The 18,191-nt window shown below is 36.2% G+C and overlaps 1 protein-coding gene across 10 annotated transcripts in view; it reads left to right on the top strand.

Annotated features, from left to right (window-relative positions):
* The window catches only part of LOC150104358 (intermembrane lipid transfer protein VPS13A-like), a 2,072,875-nt gene that overhangs the window by 1,734,388 nt on the left and 320,296 nt on the right, over positions 1–18,191 (top strand). For all 10 annotated transcript variants that reach the window (XM_090396324.1, XM_090396319.1, XM_090396320.1 and 7 more), the window contains one exon: positions 15,739–15,881. In XM_090396324.1, the coding sequence (XP_090252450.1) occupies positions 15,739–15,881 (143 nt within the window). The remainder of the gene's footprint in view (positions 1–15,738; positions 15,882–18,191) is intronic.

Genomic DNA, 18,191 nt, shown 5'->3' with positions numbered 1-18,191 from the left:
CTGCCTTGTGCTTCCTGCATAACTTCTTTTATATCACTGCTTGCTTGATTTCCCTGTTTATCCACTCACTCCTACTCTATTTATTTGCTTAATGTTTGATATGCAGTTATGTATTGCTTGTGTTAGATAATGCATTACATTTCCCATGCAATGTAAACATCTTTTCTACACAATTCATTAACCCAATCTTGATGAATTGTGTAGAAAATGACTATGGAGCTTCTCATAATCATCCACCTCATAGATCCACATATAGACTTTCTTGATAATAACTTTTTCCTGTTTGACTACCATCCAAACCAATACCTGATGATTACTTTCACCAAAAGGTAGTAGTGTTGATACCTCATTCATAACTACATCCTTTGAAGATATCACTAAATCTGACACTAATAAAAGTCATGTTACTTCCATCACATTCTGCTTTAAATAGTTATCCGGCAGAAACTCAACATATTCACTCTCCTTGTTGTCATACACTATCTCTTCTTTCCAATCTACATTTCGTATAATTAAAATCTCTCATTAGGGGTCAACTTTCTTTTACTTGTCCAACTAATTTGTCTAAACATTTCACAATCAGTACTCTCTACATTCCCAAGCCTATAACAACATCCTGTTAGATATACTATTCTGTTGAGCTCAACTTCACATCAAACAGCTTCAAAATCTTCACACTTACTATTTTCCACTTCCACTCTTGAAAGGCACAATTCCTCTGCTATTATTAAGAATACCCCCTCTCCTTTCTTCACCTTCATATTCAAAATTCTATATACTACCATTTCAAGTCCTGACAGTATAACATCCTCAGTCAATAAAGTTTCACTCATTAAAGTCTTCTTCCATAGTCATTCTTCCTTTTACTTGCCACATAGCGAGAGAACACACTACGATTTCTTTTTGCTTCATTAATACGCTTCCTCGTATAATTAACTTTGGTCTTCCTTACCTTACAAGTCACCTGTCTAGCCTATGCTATAGTACTGCTCATGGGTTTACAACCCCCACCACCCTTTTTTTTTTGTTGTTGTTATATTCCCATCACATTTTCTTAATGATGTTGTTCATCTCTCTGACTCCTGATTTATTTTCCTGACTCTGTATGTACATTCTGATACTGCTATCTTGACAATCTCCATGAACTGCACTATCTTTTCCTTCCAAATTCCTGTGCATTTCACTGCTCTAAGCTGACTCCTCCATTGGCCATAACTACCTGCTTTATAATTCCATTATACCGCTTCTTAACAGAAAATTCTTCACATCTGCTAGTCTACCAGGTTAAAATCACACAATTGATTTCCCTAAGCAGAAGCAGTGTGACTACATTGGTTATTGGTGAATGCTTATTCTCTGATGCTGTGACAAGATCCAATACTCTCGAACCTCATGTCACCTTCAGTATATGTTTTTTTAAGATAATTATAGCAAAGTGTAAATTCCATTTTGTTCCTCCCTGTGACCTCATAATAATTATTCAACCTGCATTCAAAAGTAAAAGTTATACTACTTTTCATCATTGCCATGTGCTGTGCAACTTGCCATGCAGAAAGACTATATTAACTATATTCAAATAAAAATTTTAATGTAAATGTAATTAACACCATAATAAAATCTAGTTCTAATACAACTTTTAACTAATACTGCTAATTTTCTACACTAATGTAAGCCACCTACAACATTACTCTTTATGCCTCCTAGCCTATAGTAACAACCAACTCTATATGTCCTCCTGTTGGTCTCTATCTTACACAGATAACTCCAAATGAATTGCAGAAAAACATTTCTGATTTTGCTCCAGCCCATGCTTTGTTCTGTGTATCACTCTACTTGTCCTCACTATCTCCTTCATTACAGCCAACTCTTCCTTATTTCAATCATCACTTTTACTCTCAATCATGTCTCATTTAATCTCTCTTTCATTATACCATTGCACACATTTTCATGTGTATTCTCTGTTTCATCACTACTTCAATTTCTTGACCTGAACTGCACTTTCTTTCTTTGTCTTTCTTTCTTTCTCTCTCTCTCTCTCTCTCCTGCCACTGTCACGTTCAAACTAAAGTTCATTTGCCTTCAGTAATCCATACATCTTACACATATTGCACTGTATGAAGGCCCTCTGGTTGAATTCTTTAAACAATTAATGGCGTCTTAGACACTATTTCTTTTAAGGAATACTTATCCTCGCTATCTCCTTCATTACAGCCAACTCTTCCTTATTTCAATCATCACTTTTATTCTCAATCATGTCCCATTTAATCTCTCTTTCATTATACCATTGCACACATTTTCATGTGTATTCTCTGTTTCATCACTACTTCAATTTCTTGACCTGAACTGCACTTTCTTTCTTTCTGTCTTTCTTCCTTTCTCTCTCTCTCTCTCTCCTGCCACTATCACGTTCAAACTAAAGTTCATTTGCCTTCAGTAAGCCATACATCTTACACATATTGCACTGTATGAAGGCCCTCTGGTTGAATTCTTTAAACAATTAATGGCTTCTTAGACACTATTTCTTTTAAGGTTACACGGTGATTAGCATTCATATTTACGAATTTAGGGACACAAAACACACGTGTTGAAATTATTATTTTACTAATTATTAATAAAATAACACTTAACGTTTTGACCCCGGTATTGAGGTCATCATCAGAAGGATACATGTGTATGGGGAACCAAGCTATGTGCTCTTGCATGCTATAAAGGTAAATTAAATCTATGCTGTTAATTAATCTGTTTCTTTGCCTGACCTCTAGTGATAATTAAATAAGATAAAATAAAATAAATAAAGAACTACAATAAACTCTGCTAAAGTCTCATGTACTAAGATTCTTCTGGATTTTGACAGTTCCAGTTGCTAATGAATGTTAAAGGGGGGGGGGGGGGAACACTTCTCCAAGTCTTCTTGTAGTTGGATTTTTCTTTGGCTTGTTCTGGTTACTATAAAGGTTACAAATGGGTCCTCCACATTCTTGGAATGGTTAGGCCATCATTTTGGTTCAGATTTGGATTATGTTTGAGCATGCCAGTTTTTCCAAAACAGAGGTATTTAATGTGCCATTTGTGTTCGTCCTTCCTAATTGGGATGGGTCGCCCTATTTCCCCTATGTATGGTAGGTTACATGTGCATTGTATTTTGTATACCCCTGGGTGGGCTAGGTGTGGAAGAGGATCTTTGAAAGAACTGAGTAGATGTCTTAATTTTGTTGGGGGTTTAAAGGTGGTTTTGATGTTGTATTTGTGTAATGTTCTGTCTATTTTTTTGGAAATGCCTCTAACATAAGGTATGACAATAGCATTCTTGAAATCTTTTTTGTTTTTACTAGAATCTCTGTGGAGGATCTTGTGAATACTTTTTTTTTACTGTATCCATTTTTTTATAAATGTATGGTTGGATGATCTTGTATTCCTGGTTTAGAGCTTGTTCATTTTAACAAATAGTTTGAACTCTGTGTTTAAGGGTGCTTATGACACCTAGTTTTTGTGTTGGATGGTGATACGAATTTTTGTGTACGTACTGGCCTGTGTGTGTAGGCTTGCAGTAGACTGAGAAGGAGAGAGAGCCTGAGGGAAGACTTGTGACGAGTGTGTCTAGGAACGGAAGAGAGTTTTTATTTCTATTTCTATGGTGAATTGGATATGTTTGTTCAGGTGGCTAAGGAGTGTATTTCTTGCTTCACAACCATGGGGCCAAATGGCGAAAATATCATCGAAGTATCTGAGCCAAATTTTGGGCTTTAGGAACGCTGACTCTAGAGCTTGTTGCTCAAAGTCTTCCATATAAAAGTTAGCTATTCAGGGGGGGGGGGGGGAGTGGTGAGCCCATGGCTGTACCCAGTAGTGGGCTATGGAAATTTTAACAAAGGGCTCACATCGTCGAGCAAAAAAAAAAAAAAAAAAAAAAAAAAAAAAAGCTAACTTAGCCCGTATAATACTTATAATACAACTTTGTAGAGCTTCTGACAGATATGATATAATTCCTGTAGGATATCAATCATTAATGCTAGATCATTTAAAAGTTCCAAATTGAGAAGTCGGTTTAAAATTATATCAATCTTTGATGCAAAATGCTTGCATAAAGCTGGGTAATTTCTCCACACAGCAAGAGCCGGTCGTAAACTGCAAGCTGCCCATCGTGGTCCAAACACACAGCCGATCTTTAAAATTTCGATACCAAGGTCTTTTGCAATCGTATTTAATTCTTGTTGAATTTTTGATGATTGATGATAAAAAGCACATAATTTATCTATAAATATTTCAAAATGACTTATTTCTTTAATGTTTTTTTATCGAATCGTCTAATGCAAATTGTAAACGATGAGCTATGCAATACCAAATCACAATATTGGGAAATCTTTGTAGAAATTTGATTGCAACACCTGACGTTTTAACATTACACTAGCTTCATCAGAACAAAATGCAATGAGATGATTTTTTAAATAGTTATCAAAAAATCCATATGAATTTAAAGTAGCAATTATAGTACCATGTATACATTTTGCAGTGGTATTTTCTAGTTCTACAAGATTATTAAACAAAAAGAACAAGGGGCTCGCAAATTTGAGAAAAATTTAACAAAGGGCTCGTGCGAGCCCCTGCAAGCTCACCACTGGCTGTACCCTCTTTTTGAAGGTAAAAATTGTTTTTGCCACATGAAATATCCAGAGCAGAGTACGTGGGCAAAGAGGACCATGATGTTGTGTGGAAATATGTTTTGTAGGAGCAAGATAGTATCACTGATCGGGACATTGGTGAAGAGGGAAGTTATGTCAAAGCTGACAAATAAATCTTGGCCATTGAGTGTAATGTTTTTAATTTTGTTTATGAAATGTTGTGTATTTTTTATCTAGGAAGGAGACTGACCTACTAATTCCTTAGACACTATTATTCTACTTTTCATCAGTGCTATGTGCTGTGCTATGTAACTTGCCATGCAGAAAGACTATATTAACTATATTCAAATAAAAATTAAATGTAAATCTAATTAACACCACAATAAAATCTAGTTCTAATATAACTTTTAACTAATACTGTTATTTTTCTACACTAAGCAACTTCCAAAAGTCTACCACCTGTTTCTACCTGTCTTGATAGCCTGTGTTTTTATTGATGATTTCATGCCCGTTTAGTTACAACCATTCATTCAATTTAGAAAAGTTATCCTACACACTTCTGTTAGAGTTACTTAAGAGTATAATGTTATATGCATAAAGTAAATACCTTACATAAATATCTCCCATTTCATTATTGGGTTTGATGCCACTTTTGAAATGAAATCCATATACGAGGGTGGTCTGAAAAGTTCTTGGCCTTGACCACAGATTGGAGCACTATCACCAAGATTTTTTTTCTAAGTTGGTACATCTGTCATAAGCGTCCTTGTGAAATTGCAAGTCATTCTATCAAGTAGTTTGTTTTATACAGCTGTCTGAAGCAAAAGTGTTGTCTATATCCCTTGAAATGGATAAAATTATGTATCATGCAGTTATAAAATTCTGTGTAAAAGAAGGCTTAATGCCAAAAGAAATGCATTTGAAGTTCACAAAAGTTTATGAGCACTCTTCTCCTTTGTTTTTGACAATTAAGAAATGGACTGCCAAGTTTAAGCATAGCTGTGCCAGCCTTGAAGATGATCCATGTGAAGAACATCAAAAAAGTGTAACAACACCAGAAATCATTGATCAAGTGCACAATATGGTAAGGGATGACCGGAGAGTCAAAGTGCGTGAAATTGCCGACACTATAGGCCAAAAGAATGTATAGGATATATTTTGCATATGGAGAATTGCAAATGAAAAAGCTTTGCGCGAGATGGGTGTGCGCTTGCTCACAGCAGATCAAAAACGCACTCGCATGAAAATCTCTGAACAGTGCTTGGAGCATTTTAACAAGAATAAAACTGATTTTGTGCATCGATTTATTACTATAGATGAGACTTGGATTCACCATTACACAGCAGAATCCAAACAGCAGTCAAAACAGTTGACAGAAGCCAGTTGTTCCCAAAGAATACATAGTCGGTTCCATCAGCAGGAAAGATCATGGCATCAGTGCGTTGGGATGCTGAAGGCATTATGTTTAGTAATTATCTTGAAAAGGGTAAAACAATAACCAGGGAATATTATTCCAATCTTTTAACCAGACTAGATGAAAAAATTTGTGAGAAAAGATCCAGTTTGTAGAAGAAAAAAATCATCTTTCATCAGGGCAATGCACCTGCCCACAAAAGCATTTTGGCAATGGGAAAATTAAGGGATCTGTGCTATGAATTGTTGGAACATCCACCCTATTTCCCAGATTTGGGTCCCCCTGAATTCTGTCTCTTCCCAAAACTAAAGCTCTTCCTTGCTAGTCAGTGTTTTTCTTCAAATCAAGAGGTGATTGCAGCTGTAGAGGGGTATTTTGCAGATCTTACCCGAGAACTACTACAGGGACGGAATAATGGTGCTGGAGCATCACTGGAATAAATGCATTTGTCTTAAGGGAGATTATGTTGAAAAATAAAAATAATTTTTAAATTATAAATTTGTTTTTTCATTGTTAGGCCGAGAAATTTGCAGACCAGCCTTGTAGATGTTGAATAATAGTGTGTGTCCTTAGTATAGTGTGTTTAAATACAAATTAAATATTACTTAATAAGACATCCTGTTTTCATTATGTAATTGTAGTGTATTAACTGCTTTTCTCTTGGTACCTTGTTCATAGTCTATTGCAAGTATACTTGCTTAAATCTTTCTGGAACACAAACTATGGAAATTCCTTTGACTTTCTCATTCAGTTTGATTTCCTTTTTATATGTGGGAACTATGACAGCTCTACTTTGATAATCTTGAATTCAACATTGAGACCATTTCTCCTGAATTATGTAGCACAAAAGTCTCATGTGAGTGTTTCTGGCAGATATCATCAACTCCAGCTGGCTTTCCAAATTTCAGATTTTTGACAACTTTTTCTACCTAAAGCATCAATATGTACTCATGATTGCATTCTTCTCAAATCCATCCATCCATCATACACACAGCTCATCATATCATGCCTTAAATGTGCAAAAAATTTCTGTGTAAAAAATCTTGCACAGAGGGTGAGGAATGTTTCCAGGAATGGCATTTTGTTCTCACCATTTGCCACTATTCTATGAAAAACTTCTTCAACATTAATCTGATAAGAACTGCTTGCCAACTTATGCATCTCCATCATATCACTGGTCCTCCTCCTGAAAAAATCTTGACTGTAAATTGCATATTCTCAAACTTTTTCATACTCAAAATTCCAAGGACCAAAAATAATCTTCATAAATGACCTCTGGAACATTTGCCATACCACTGCATCGTTTTGAAAACCAGGTAACTGGTCTTTAAAAGATCTAAACCTGAGCACAGCAATCCATATGTAGTCTAATCAAGGAAGTATACAACCAGAGTCTCCTTGCTTCAACAAGTCAGTTTCCACCACATCACTGCTAGAATTTCTTGTGTTGATCTCACAGTTTTTGTCCTATAAATTTTAGATCCCTATTCACCATCATTCCCAGATCTCTTATTTCCTCTACCTCCTCCAGTATATACCCACAAAATGTATACATATCATTTTTATTTTCCAAATTTTAAAACATTACACTTTGCAACATTGATCTGGTAACCATACTTGCATGCATATTCACTCATTCTATTCTAGTCCTCTCGTAAAGTCACAATATCTGCTCTACTCTTCATAGTTCTTCCCAACTTGGCATCATCTGCAAACAACTGAATGTCTTCATTCAAATATTTGCCAATATCATTAAACAGCAATGGCCTAAAACACACCCCTGAGTCACACCACTGGTGACTTTCCTCTTCTGGGATATTGCTCCTCCATGCACAAATAGCTGTGGTAATACCTGTTTGCCTATCAGACAACAATGTCCAATCCACTGTACTAATCTAATATCCAATCCCATCCCTTTTAGTTTAGCCATCAACCTATCATGGGGCATCCATCAAAAGCCCTTGTCGATCTAAGTATAATACTGTGTATCCATCTCCCAAACCCAGTGCACCTTTCACCTTTGTTATAAGTAAGCAAATTACTAAAACATGACCTTTCTTTAGCAACTGTGTGTTGACTATAAAAGAGAATACCACTGTTGTAAACCCAATTCCAGATCCTGGTTATTATTAATCTCTCCAACACTTCAACCACAACATCTTACACACACAGATTGGCCTATAAATTAAAGATACCAAGAAATTATATACTTGGTTTAATCCTTTATCCAAGTGTAAGCAAACAAATTTGCGCCTGAACTATTTTCAGGACTGGGACAAATACATGAAGATTTATACAACTCGTATAAAGAAGCTAATGACTTCGTATCACTTGCCTTAGTATCCTATAATGCAAAGCACATCTCCTTATGGACATGTATAATTCAATGCATTATGGGAAGGGTCCTGTCAAAAGTGAAAAGTGGGTCCCATGCTTGTCAAAAGTGGAAAAGCAAGAAAGAAATATTTCCACATTTGACATGCACAGGAGTATGCTGGATGATCTCCCTGACAGTTTACACATTTAGCTTTCTTGGCAGAGCAAGATTGGTTATGATGCTCTTTACTACCACATTGGACACAAGTGGCAGCAGACAATTTGGGCAAGTCTACATTTCTGGTATTTGAAGAATATTATTGGATTAGGGATGTACTGTCTAACAGGACAATTGAGATACCCTGTTTTAACAGATGCTGGAGGCTTAGGAGTATGAAAGCTAAGGATGATGTTTCTGGTCGGAACCAAGGGACCATCCTTATGGAGCATGATGCACCTCATACCTGTCACCCCTCCCCCCAATCTTTCAGATTTGAACATACCTCTTTATTACATTTGGACCACACCAACTGTAATGCATTTTTCCATCTTGCAAAATTTAATACTGAAATAATCAGCCAAACACATATTAATGAAGCAGTGAAGTATGTCACAAATTGTATTGTCCATGCAGGGACTGCAGCAATTCCAAAGACATCGTCATGATTTCTACTCCATACAAAGCCTTGGTGGAACTGAGATTGTCAAGCAGCCAAAAAAGATCAAGCTAGAGCATGTGATATATTTTGTAGATATCCTACTACAACAAACTCAATAATATTTAAATGTACTTGGGCCAAAGTACCTTATATGAGACATCAGAAACAATCCTGGATTAAATTTACATCATCATTTTAATCAAACAGCCAGTACAGAAACTACTGTCTATGATAAAAAAATAAAAACATATATCAGGATGCAAAAAAGAAAATTAGCCACCAAACCTGCTCTGGGATCCTCTTATGCTGAGAAGGTAACACTTAAGAAAATGTTAACAGTAACTCAAACTTGTATGACAATTCCACCAGTTGATAATTTCACCATACCTGAACTTTACAGTCATGACTGTTCAATTGTACAATGTGCAGTCCGACTCTGAAAATGTTCCTCGATGAGAGCCCACTTGTAAAAAAATTATGTCAAGGTCATTTACCTACCAGACCCCTCTACAGTAAAATGGATACTTCAGTGTCCACTGAAAACAACACTGCCAACATCTGAAGATGTATTGAATATTTTTCCACAGGAAAAGATGGACACTGCTCGTCCATACTTCCCAAAATCTAATGAGAAATACAAATGATGAGGGTAATTCCTCAACTTCCCAGAAAAGTCTGTGAAACAATGGAATTGCTGGGTTTTGTCAGAATATCGATGATATCAAGCATATTTATTTAAAACCGAGTGAGGATCCTACCTTCAGGATCCAAGAGTAATATTCCTTCAGGAATATCACTCTGGTATTCAATGAGTGAACTGGAGATGGTCCTGCACATTGTGAAGTAGCTATTCTCATGGGCAGTCATACTCCTTTCCATCATGTTTAGCTTAATACTGCTCTGGAGGTAGTAGTGATTCATGTATCTGTGGGGTTTTTAATCACAGTATGTTACCACCGGGTTCTGAATTAAATGAACCATAATGCGATAATCTCATGATTCAACTGCCTTAGTCCATACCCTAATGGGTGACTTTAATGAATATAACACTCTATGGGGTAGCACCAATATGAATAGATCTGCTCCATTATTAATAATGGAGCAGATACCTTCTTCTATATGCCTACCAACTTTTATAATGCAATCGATCTTACAATCTGCTTCAATTTATTCACTGCTTACATGGGATATTAATGAAAACATATATGGAAGTGATCATTATCCTCTTATCAGCAATATGTCTTTTCAGGAATCATGTCATCCTACACAGAGGGCCCATGTGGAAAATGGACCACACCAACTGTAATGCATTTTTCCATGATGCAAAATTTAATACTAAAACAATCAGCCAAACATCAATTAATGAATTAGTGAAGTATATCACAAATTGTATTGTCCATGCAGGGACTGCAGCAATTCCAAAGACATCATCACGATTTCTACTCCATACAAAGCCTTGGTGGAACAGAGATTGTCAAGCAGCCAAAAAAGATCAAGCTAGAGCATGGGAAATATTTTGTAGATATCCTACTACAACAAATTTAATAGCATTTCAATGTACTTGGGTCATAGTACCTTATATGAGATATCAGAATCAGAAACAATCCTGGATTAAGTTTACATCATCATTTTAATCAAACAGTCAGTACAGAAACTACTGTCTATGATAAAATCCAGAAGATGAAAAGTAGATACAGAACACACTGTTTGTCTACCTTGGAACACAGATGTATTGTTGCTGATCCCAAAGCTGTTGCAGACACTTTGGGAGAAAACTCTGCCAGGATCTCAGCAACCATTTTCTATACTCCTGATTTTTTTAATTTTTAAAGAACAACAAGAGAAACAGCAGCTAAGCTGACAAATGCCTAATTAGTACTTGTGCTGCAAGCTGCAAGAATCAAAGAACCTGGATTCCCTGGATTCCAAGGAATGATAAAGCATTTTCTAAATTAACAAATTTGATCTCTCTCTCTTTTTTTTTTTTTTTTTTAACATAAGATCATTTGAGACAGATTCATTTAACTGATCGTTAAATACAGGCTGACCCTGGGTTACAGGCAACTCGACTTACTCTGTTCTGTACTTACGAACGGGCTCCCATAAGGATAATTGATAATTAAATAATGAAATTAATAATTCAGGAACTAGTTTATTTTGCACATGTAAACAAACCCGCAATTTGGCGCATTATTAAAGCAGCTCTTCGTGTTATTTGGAAGTCAAATTTAAGGGCCTGGGTCATACTTGCCATGTTTGAAGATTGGGTCTTGTACTGTTTTATTCCTGCTGTGGAATGTTATTATTCGGAAAAGAAAATTCCCTTTAAAATTCTTCTTGTGCTGGACAGTGCTCCTTGATATCTAACATCTTTAGATGACCTTCACCCATGGCCCCACAAGGGTTGGGCTGACAGGGCTCTAGCCTGGGGGCCCGTCTTGTCGGGTCAGCCAGTTAAGTGAGACTAACAAAAGACAAAAAGAAACTTTATAAAATATGAATGAATATGTGCTGAGAGGGACTACTAGCTTTTGCGATCATTTCCAACCCATTATCCATCTTTTCAGACTTATGGTTACTCTTCTGAACTTCCCATTCAAAAGGATTTACTTTAGTTTCTGGTTTTCATTCGCCCATCTTGCTTTCTCCTTCAACACTGAACGCAATTAAAGGCTTGAAAAAATATTTTGGATCTTATAAAGGTATGCTAATGACAGTGTTTTGGCACAAAATATTAGCAAATATTGACAATAAGAACATTATTATACAAAGTAAAGGAATATCTCTTGAGGTCAAGTCCTCACTTATAAGAGAATTAGTGCAAGAGATACAACACTTACGTGACTCGTGGGAAAGTGTTGTCCTAAAAGCAAAAGTAGTTGCTGGAGCAATCAGTGTGCAACCTCAATTTTGCGAAAATCGAGAAACTACTGTAGAACCTGAACAAGATTTCAAAATTTTCATAATTTATCCAGTATTGAATTTCATTATGAATGATTTAAAAACAAGGTTTGAAGCAGCAGATAATATACAGGGTGTTCGGGATAAATTTGACATATTTATAATTAATTATATTTTTCCGTAAGTTACATGTATTAACACACACTTCTCTTCATTTAAAAGTTTGGACCCTTCTTCATTCATATACAAGATGTCAGAAAGGATGGATAGCTGGAACCCACCTGAATTATGGAAGAGAATAACTTGTATCATGATGATTCGTGCCCGCCATCAAAATAAGGATATTACGACTGCTGCCCAATGCTCCCTGAATACAGTAAAAACAATCAGGCATGAACTAGAGACTTGCAATGGTGACTACGAGGATGTAGTAAGAAGAAAGATCCCTAGCAGACGATCTGATTGCGTTCGTACAGCAGAATTCCTCGCAAATCTGCAGGAACAGGTGTTGAAGAACCCTGGCATTGGAATTCGGGCATTGTTCGTGGAGTTGCTAACTGTAGTCAAGCCCTGGATAACAAGGGTAGCCAATGGTAGGCCGTATGTATGGCAGCAGGATTCGGCCACTTGCCACACCTCTGGGAAAAGTCAAAAATGGTTGTCTGAAATTTTCTACGACTTCACCAGTCCAAATGTTTGGCCTCCAAACTCCCCAGACCTTAACCCCATGGATTATTTTGTATGGGGCGCAGTTGAAAAAGACACCAATCGCACTTCCAGTAATACAAAAGCCCAGTTAATGGATAAAATTAAAACAGTTTTTGCGGCCCTTCCCAGGGAGACTGTAGCATCAGCTTGTTCGAGGTTCCGAAGCAGAATTGAAGCTGTGATCGATGCTAATGGTGGTTATTTTGAGTAAATCTTGTTGATAGTATTGTAATTAACTCTACCTGTAATGTTTTTTTGTCAATTCATTAAATTTAATAGATACAAAGAAGATTTTCTTTTTCCTTACGAAACTGTCAAATTTATCCCGAACACCCTGTATGTGAATTATTCTAACCTATTTTAAATTTCCAGAACTTGAACGATGGTCAACTTATTACAAAATCAGCAAAACTTGTGAACATGTATGAAAAAGATCTGTCAGAAGATTTATTGAATGAAATTCTTCACCTTAAAAGTATTCATAAGATAGTTTTTGGCACAGAAAAACAAGTTTGGTGAGATAATAATATTTGGTTTACCGATCAAGGGTTGATCAATTTTATTAACTGAACCAACTAGTTTTGCCACACTTATCTGTTGGCATCTTCAGGGCACTTACATATAGGTTTAAACAATCTCACACTTATGCATAACTGATTGTTTAAACCTATATGTAAGTGCCCTGAAGATGCCAACAGATAAGTGTGGTGAAACTAGTTGGTTCAGTTAATAAAATTGATCAACACTTGATCGGTAAACCAAATATTATTATTTACTAATTTATGATCAAGAAAATAACCTTCATGATGAAGTTTGGTGAGACTTCTGAACGCAATTTATGACAAAAACCTGTAAGGTATATTTGCCAATATCTGCCTCGTCATTAAACTATTTTGCACAATACCGGTTGCTGTTTTTTCAGCTGAGAGATCATTCAGCAGACTGGACAATTCATTGAAAACATGGTAAAGAAGCACAAGTAGCCAAGAATGACTTAATCACCTAGCAATTTTGTGCATCGAAAATGATTTGGCTGAGCGAGTTGGTTTTACTGACATTATTGATAAATTTGCATCCACAAAAGCTAGAAAATATACTTTGAAGTAAATTTGAATATTATTATTAGTTTGTATTATGTAGACGTTGGTAGTTTTTTAAATAAATATTGCTTTTGTGTTATCATTTCAACTAATTGATCCTAAACCCTGTAGACTGTTTAGCAATGCGTTGTCTTAAACCTAAGCAACAGGCAGGGGGCCTGCCAAAAATCCTGTCCTGGGACCCTGCTTCAGGATATGGAGGCCATGCCTTCACCCTAATGTAAAGGTCATATTTTTACCACCCAACACTACATCATTACTACAGCCAATGGACTAGGGAGTCATTTCTGCATTTAAGGCTTATTACTTATGCGTACATTCCCACAAGCATTCAAGGCTACGGAAGATGATGTGATGACCTTGAGAGAGTTCCGAAAGAATTATAACATCCATGATGGCATCAAAAACATTGCTGATTCTTGGGAGGAAGTGAAGCAATCACCAATTAAAAGGCTGTGGAACAAACTGTGCAGTCATTTCTATGATGATTTTTGTGGCTTCACAGGAGATATCACCAAAGCCAGAAAAGTTGTGGTGGATGGTGGCAATGCACTTCAATTGGACATCAATGAAAATGATGTCATTGACTTACTAGAGTCCCATTCACAAGAATTAACCAATGAAGACTTTATTGAGATAGAGAAGCAACTGACAGAAACACAAGAACACGAGGAATCAGAAGATCCAGAGCCAAGAAAGTTTACAACAAAAGAATTAGCTGAAGCCCTTCATCTCATTGAAGCAGAATTTGCTAAGCTTGAGGAGCAAGATCCTAACATTCAGCAGTTCACAAAGGTTTGCCATGCAGTTAGTGAGAACATCAGCTGATACAAGGCCATTTATGATAAAACAAGAAAAAAGCTGTGCAAACAACCCTTTTTCAAGAAACCAACTTCAGTGGTAAACTCCCCTCCTCCAGAAACAGAATCAAATCCTGATTCTCCAGCAGTAGGTCCATCCTCTCTAGCACCATTTCCATCATCATCATCTTCTGATTTTTATTAGCCTACCTGTTAGCTTGCCTCAAAAATGTCCCTTCCAGTAAGAAAGACATTGATGCACCTTTAATATTCTTTTTTGAAATTTCTCCTGTCTCTTATCTAAACTTTTTGTATGAGTTTGTTTTCATGTTCTGTTTGTTTAAATTAAAAGAAAGAGCTCAATAGTTTCTGTAACTTATTATTACAGTACAGAGCGTATTATTATTATTATTACAGTATTGATTTTCAGAAGGACAAAAAGATGTTGGAAAGGGTCCAGAGGCAATTGACTAAGGTAGTTTCTGACCTCTGGAATGTTGAATATGATGAAAGATTGAGAAGATGCAATTTACAGAGTCTGGTGGATAGAAGGAGGAGGGGAGATATGATAGAGACCTACAAGTTAGTAAGTGATTGTTATAGGATCAATGTTGGAGAGGTTTTACAGAAACTGGTTGGAGATCAGGGGAGAACCAGAGGTCATACCTGGAAACTGTATAAAGAGGATGTGAGCAGGGGAGTGAGAAGCAGGTTTTTTGCATGCAGAGTTGTGAATGCTTGGAATGCCTTGCCTGAGAGTGCGGTGTCTGCAGAGAATTTGTGTGTGTTTAAAGCACAGTATGATGAGCTATGTGTATGTTAAAAGGACCTCCTAGATGAGTCTTTGACTCCATGGAGTCTTGGGTGATAATAATAACACTGTATTATTATTGCCCCATATGAGCCATTATAGTATTATTATTATTATTATTATTATTATTACTGCATATGCTCTGTTCATCAGGGATCCAAGTTACATACAAATCTGACTTAAAAACATTCTCAGAAACGTATCTCGTTCGTAACCCTGTGACTGCCTGTATGCAGTACATACACGACTGCCTAATTGAAGACATTTCGTAAATAATCCTTCTGATTAAATATCTCTTTCCCAACAGATATTATATCAAAACTAAAAATTGATTTATTTAAAAATAATGTAATAAACTGATACATTTCAGCAGATTTTCTACACTGTTCAGTTAATTAAATATATTGCAGATGACAGTGAATCCGAAGAAGGAGTTCTGCCTAGAAAAACTCGAAAGGATAAAGTAGTTGTCTATTGGGTTTCTTACTTAGATGGTGACCAGAGAGTGTTACTTTTCACACAAGATGAGAGAGTAGCTCGGCAGGCAAGAAAAGTAAGTGGTCAAAAAAAACAAATATCTTAGAAAACTTCATTTTTTCCAACTTCAAAAGTTTATTATTATTATTACATGACCATCTCTATGGAATCCAGAAACCACACTAACCATTATTTACACAATACCCATCATGCTTTTCCTTTAAAACAGTGGAGGAAAAAAAAAAACTTACAATCACCTCTGGCAAATGCATTTCTACTCATACACCATTGCCCAATAAAATACTAGCCTTCATGCCACTGCCTAACCATGCACAGCTTTTAGAGGTGACACTTTGTTCTCTCCCTTCTTGCCAGATATTGAAAAAGTTCTGTATCAGTCCTATAAAACCAGTAATTTATGTTTTCAATTTTATATGTTTCAATCATACTCTCTTTTTTTCTGACTATGAACCAATTTTTTAACCTTCTAATCTTTAATCCTTGTAGGGGTCAATGCATAGACCTGTCGCCATCTTGGTAAGTTGCCTCTGGATCCTCAACACCACTTCCCATCATTCATAAGCAAACCAGATTTGTCCCAGCATTGTACAGTTAATTCTCACTATAGGACCCTTATATGTCCAGTGAATTAGTTTGTCATAATGGATAGTTTGCTATTTTTTTCTTTAGAATAGCATTCTACTTATAGGGCATCAAGGCCTTTCCAATATAGTGAGTGAATCTGTTATAACATGGTTTACTATAGTATATAAAGGTTATAATTTGATTTCACAGAAAGAAAAAAAAAGCTACATTTTGATTCCATGGATGGCATCCAAGGAACAGCCCACTATCTACATACCATGAAATGACAGAGGAAGCAGCTGTCATTATGAGAATGAATTAGAGTAGCCAGTCTCAAGTGGAACATCAAGGAAGTTCCAAGATTATATATATATATATATATATATATATATATTTTTTTTTTTTTTTTAAATTCTGGCTGTTTTCTTTCTGGCACACACCCTCGATCTGGCAAATTGATGTGTGCCTACAGGTACTATATTTGTTCCCAGATGATTGTAATTTGACTTTGCCAAAATATTGGAAATATCAATTAAAGTGTAACTTCCTTAAATAAATAGCAGCAGAGAATAGATAGCATATTTGTTAGATGGATCAGAGATTGGCTCTCTGAACAATACCAGCAGGTTGAGTATAATGGAGCAGTGTCTCAAAAAACAGAGGGTAACTGTGGCATGTCCCAGAGTTCTGTTCTTGCGCCCTTGTTGTTTGACTTGTTTGTAAATGATATATCATGTGGACTGACTGAAGATCTTCAGTTGTTTGCTGATGATGCAAAGTTGTTATCAGCAAACAACTTAAATATCAGGTAGAATTATAAGTGGCACTGCTGATGTTAATTCCCTTCAGAAAAATTTGAATAGACTTTTTGCTTGAACAAAGAAGTGGGGTTATAGTTTTAATATCATTAAGTGCAAGGTGTTGCATTTTGGAGTGCAGAAATATAAGGCTGTGTACTATATTGACAGTGCCATACTGCAGGAAGTGGATGAATTAGAGATTTGGAAGTGATGGTTGATAGTAGACTGAAGTTTAGAGGGCATATTGCTAGTGTTGCAAAGGCTGCACATCATAGTGCTGCTAAAAGAAATACTCTAACATGTAGAGATAAGGAAGTGGTTATATAACGTTATATGAAGCACTGGTCAGACCACACTTGGACTATTGTGCTCAAATCTGGTCGCCTGGTTTTCAGTGTGATGTGATGATATTGGAGAGGGTGACTAAGACAATATCAGGACTTTGGACTTTTGGCTATGATAGAGGTTCAAAAAATGTTAATTGCAGAGTTTGGTGGATAGGTGGAAAAGAGGTGATATGATAGAAACATTTAAGTTAGTGAGAGGATTTTATTGGATTAATCCAGATGAGATTATAAAAAATAGAAGGCAAGAGGGGAAAAAACAGAGGTCATCCCTGAAAGTTATGTAAGATTGGTTATTTAATTATTTAGCATATGGCATAATAAAAAAAGACACATGACATCAAAATATATAAATACATATTTGTGCAGACAATAAAAATGAAACAGGTAGTGTACATACATAAATAACAGGTAAAATAAGTCACTAAAATTTTAAGTCTTGATCAGCTAGCCATTCAAGAGCTGAAAAAAGTCTCTCAGGTCACCAGGGTAGGCTCTTATGCTGCAGTCCTCCACAATGTGGCACAGTGTGCCCACAGTCACATTGCAGTGTAGGTGATCTTCCCCACTTGGTTAAGCTGTCTGCACAGATACTATGTCCTGTGCATATCCTATTTGAGTTTTCCCATAGATGATGTGGAAGCTCAATCCCTTTCG

This window comes from Typopeltis vanoorti, chromosome 8 (genome assembly GCF_054136105.1).
Source record: "Typopeltis vanoorti isolate ZY-2024b chromosome 8, IOZ_Tvanoo_1.0, whole genome shotgun sequence".
NCBI lineage: Eukaryota > Metazoa > Arthropoda > Arachnida > Uropygi > Thelyphonidae > Typopeltis > Typopeltis vanoorti.
This window is presented reverse-complemented; position numbering and strand designations above follow the sequence as displayed.